The 4,757-nt window shown below is 37.5% G+C and overlaps 1 protein-coding gene across 1 annotated transcript; it reads right to left on the bottom strand.

Annotated features, from left to right (window-relative positions):
* Positions 1-1,897: 1,897 nt before the first annotated feature.
* On the bottom strand, positions 1,898-2,749 carry cldn26 (claudin 26). Its single transcript, XM_056254741.1, has one exon. It carries the CDS (start codon positions 2,683-2,685, stop codon positions 2,023-2,025), a length of 663 nt encoding a protein of 220 aa, XP_056110716.1. The 5' UTR covers positions 2,686-2,749; the 3' UTR covers positions 1,898-2,022.
* Between the last annotated feature and the right edge of the window lie 2,008 nt (positions 2,750-4,757).

Here is a 4,757-nt window from a genome sequence, read left to right as displayed (position 1 = left end):
GAATGGTATCATTGTTTGCACAAAAATGTTATCCAGTAAAAACAATGTTTTCAACATCGATATTATAGCAAATCAGCGTTTTAGAATGATTTCTGAAGGATCATGTGACACTGAAGACTGGAGTAATGATGCTGAAAATTCAGCTTTGATCACAGGAAAAAAAAAAATAGAAAACAATTATTTTCAATATTTTACAATATTCATGTTTTACTGTATTTTTATTAAATAAATGCAGCCTTGTAAGCAGAAGAGACGTCTTTCAAAAACATTAAAATCGACTAAATCTCAACTTCTGTGCATGAATGAAATCGCCGTCTCTGGAATCATCACATACATTTGGTTTAAAACGTACTTCGTGATCATCAAAAAATACGTTCTATATGAATGTGTGTAGGCTAGTAATGTAACCCAGACATACTACATCTTCATGGGATAGTAAAGTGTGTCCTTTGGATAGACACTTAAAATCTCACCAGAACTAGTAGGTCATCTGGGTACTTTTCACCGATTGTTTTGAGTACTATGAATTCGGACATAATAGTCGGCTCACATAATGTTTTTCACCTACTATACACTGTATATAAGTAGGCAAATTCAGATGCAGAGTATAGCTCTTAAGGAATGTACCCTCATTGACCGTAAGCCAAAGGCACACCTTCTCTTCATTTGAACCCACTCACCTCTGTGTTTCAGAGGAAACTCTTATCTGAACTCTACACTAGCTCTCTTTCGCTGCCAAGATTAGCCGACGGCTAAAAGGTAGCATGCCTGTCCTAGACGAGGAAAAAGAATTCATTGTTTTCCAACTTCTGCTTCAACTGTGGTCTGTCGCTCCCTATCCGTCTTCTTTCATTTCCTTTATACTTCTTTTAATGTTGATCTAACTGATGCCAAAATATCCATTAGGGATGGCTACACAATGTTTTCGATCCCAAAACACTACACAACACTGAAGGCCTTTGGAGTGAGGCCTGATCAAATCACACACTTTTATTTTGTATAACCTCAATGATTCATCAATACCTTGCTTGATTTAACAGTAATTATACAGAATTCAACTTACAAGAGAGTTCATCTAAAAATGAAAATTCTGTCACCATTTACACTCCCTCATGTCGCTCGAAACCTTATGACTTTCTTTCTTCTGTGGAACACAAAGAAAGATACGATAAGATAAGAAGATGGTAAATGATGACAGAATTTTCAACTATCCCTTTAGGAACAAATCTTTTGACTAGGACAAACAGACCATTCAAATATTTGTCATTTTCAGTTATTATGAGTTTTATGTCATACAAAGACTCTGATTATGCACAGAATAGTCTCAGATTCCCACCCAAAATTACAAATTTATTCAGACACATAGGCTACTTTTTTTTTTTTTTTCAAATCGCAAAACTTGCATTACAGTATCAACTATAACTGGCACTGCTGTCGTTATTGACAAACATGTTAGATAATAAAAAAGTGACAAAAAATGCACACACAAAATAAAATAAAATGATAAACAAAAACGAGAAATTTCACATTCTTAATGTTTTATTATAGGATAATGTTTTTAAATCTATCAGTATGTTAAAGTACCAAGAGGCCACTGATTTGTTTTCCATAGAGTTTTGAAAGTCACTTAAAAGCTTCAGAACATGAATAATTCTGTCCAGATTCTTCCAAGTCATGCATGACATTACATGAGGATTTGGTGCAATGCAAGTGCAAATACATCAGCTGCCATCCAATGCAACCCTAACCAAAAGATTTGCAGAGTTTTAGTATTCTTTACAGGATGACAGCTCACCAATCTCTCTCAAGTCTGCAGAGACCAATTGTAATGAAATAAGAACTGAAGCATTACTCCATGCTTCACATTTGAGGGTGATGATCACCATGAAAAATCCCCATGCAAGTACTATAACTCCTCTTAATTCAAACAAATTCAATATTTCATAACAAGTCCGGCCTTTTTTTTATTTAGTTACGCTGAGTTGCATTCTTGAATTTTCCAGCCTTAAGATGAAATCGAAGCTATAAGATTTCCGTCTTTCGGTAATACTGGGTTCTCGGCCGCTGTTCTCGATTACGAGCGAGGATCTTATTTTGCAGCTTTTCTTCATGATCGCCCATGCAGACGGCAACAAAGAGAAAAGCCCCTCCGACAACTAACAGAAGTCCAGCAAACCAGGCAGAAAACATGGCCTCTCCATACTCCCATCTGGGCATCACATCAGGAAGATTCTCATCCCAGAATTTCACTACCATTATGTACGCCATCAATGAAACGGGTGCGAGGGTCGTGATCCCTGACACAACGATAAACACTCCACCGAGGATAAGCAGAGCCCTCTTCATCCTCTCCCGCCCGGCACCAATCTCAACACCCTGGAGTCCAAAAAAAGCAGCCGCTACACCGAGAAATCCCGTCGCAATGGAAATGCACATGAGAACCCGTGAAGCTAAAGTGTCTGGTGGCAGGGCCAAGAAAGACTCGAAGGCTTTGCAGTGCAATCCAACTTCCTCCGTGTAGATACACATGTGCCAGAGACCCTCATACCAGTTCTCCATCTCATTCAAATCGGAGTTCATCGTCTTCCATAGTGGCAGGAAGGTTGTAATAAACGTTGTGATTAAACCTCCGAAGGACACAAAGAGCGAAGCTCTCTGGACAAACTTAGTGGTGAACAGCACCATATTAACACTCGTCGGTTCTCTTGCTTTGTCTGTCCGTCCATCTGATGCGCTCTCAGATTTTCAACTCGTCCTTTCTCGTCTAGTCCGGACTGGCTCCTCCTTTGCTTTAATAAAAAACCCACCTGTTCTTGCCGGATAATCCTGCCGCCCTTCACAACGACGGGACTGTTTTTTCAAACTGATGAATATCGTAACAGAGGACAATAACTGCTCTTTAAAGAGGAAATACGATATGTCCAGTTTTAAGTCTGTGCAAGAAGCCTGAACAGAGCGCAATAAGACATTATTGAAATTGAGGGGGAAAGAAAAGAAAGAATTAGGAGGAGCTTCAAAGAAACTTCTTTAAAAAAAGCCTATGCACTTGTCTCTTTCCTTGCTAATTTTGGCTGAGTTTTAGGATATACTGTTACTTTGCGAAGTGTCCGGTAGCAGCTGAATGAACAGCATTTTGCATTTTGCTTTGAGAACACTATGTACCACAGGTTTTTTGTCACCGAAGCTCCTCTGATTTTCGGAGACCAGTGGCAGGAAATCGGACACCTTGTCCTACACGCTGAGCTGAACTCATCCATACTCATCCTCACCATTTGTCCTTGAACACCCAATCTTCCCCTTTATGTATAATAGGCTTAAAGATGGCAAACCTCTAACCTTAAGTGTTAACCTCTCATAGGTTATTTATGTGAAACAGACACTAGCACTCAAAAGTTTGAGGTCAGTAAGATTTTTTTATTATTTATTTATTTATTTTTTGAAAGAGATGAATACTCTAATTAAATTAGACTTTAGTAGACTTAATTTTTATACATGAATTGGCATCTCTGAGTCCAGACCTTAAATTCATTGAAAGTCTTTAGGATGTGCTAGAGGAGACTTTACAGAGTTCTTGACTCATCAAGAGGTGCATAAATTTACATTACACTGAAGGAGTTACCTTACCCCAGCCATATCTAATTATCATGAGAGAATTGGGAGTGTTTTTTTTTTGTGTGTGTGTGTTTTTACTGGTAATGGCATGAGTTAAAGTTCTATTTTGAAAGCCTGACAAAATATGCCTCCATCTTTGCTCTTGTTAAAAGATAATAATAATCTGTCCACTTCAAGATGGATGTTAATGAAACTTGCATAATTGCTATAAGAAAAAAACTAATTTAAATTAAACTTAAATACCATTGCAAATTTTCTTACTCTTAGAAGACTTCATTACACAGGCTTATCTTCCCATATCTGATGAAACCAGATCCACACACTGAAATGAAGATAATATGGCTGGTTAAAGGTCAAGGATTGATCTGTGCTTTGAACACCATAGGCATTGGTCTTAACCCTAAACTTTATGTGAAAATGCATTAATAAAACTGGTTAATGTAAAAGGGCCTCTTCAGTAGACTGTAAAATGAAGCTAATGATCCGAGATATGTTCAATCTCTAACAATGGCAGATAATAATAAAGTCCGGGTGGCCTGAGAGATGCACAGATGCACTTGCAGCTCCTGGCAGCATGTGTGCTACTCTGAAGAGAATGATCCTCTTTGTACTGCCATCCAAAACGGTTCATTTTTCTTTCATCGCCCCTGTCTGAGGCTCAGCTTTTATGGTGTTCTGTTGAGAATGACAGCATTTCAGTTAATAATGCTTATATTGTATTCAAAATTGTTTGAGAACATCGAATCATTTTGACTTTTTAGTGAAGTATTCAACTTTCAGTGGTGTAAAGTATTTGAGTACATGTTATTAGTTACTGTACTTTAAGTATAATTCTGGGTACTTTGAAAGTATCAAAGATATTAGCAACCTTTCTACTTAGGCCTACATTTTTTTTAATAGGTATATGTACGCTTTACTCCAATACATTTGTGATGAGTAATGTAATTAGCTGTATCTCCGTTGTTTGCTGTATCTCAGCTTTAACTTACTTTGGTTTTCAGGGACTCTTTACTTCTCTGTCAACTTATCATTTGAATAATTTCATCAAAGGTGCTGTATTTGACTACAATTTTCTGATTGGCTGAAAAAGAGCATTGGGCTTCAGGTCAGGTAGTAAAGAAAGTAGTTTATACATGGTATTCGAA

The sequence above is a fragment of the Rhinichthys klamathensis genome, unplaced genomic scaffold (assembly GCF_029890125.1).
Source record: "Rhinichthys klamathensis goyatoka isolate OS25496 unplaced genomic scaffold, OSU_Roscu_1.1 h1tg000114l_1, whole genome shotgun sequence".
Taxonomy (NCBI): Eukaryota; Metazoa; Chordata; class Actinopteri; order Cypriniformes; family Leuciscidae; genus Rhinichthys; species Rhinichthys klamathensis.
Note: the sequence above shows the minus strand (reverse complement) of the source record. Positions and strands in the feature narration are given on the sequence as shown.

Excerpts from the sequence above, each read along its gene's own strand:
- cldn26 (XM_056254741.1), bottom strand. The coding sequence starts at position 2,685 with ATGGTGCTGTTCACCACTAAGTTTGTCCAGAGAGCTTCGCTCTTTGTG.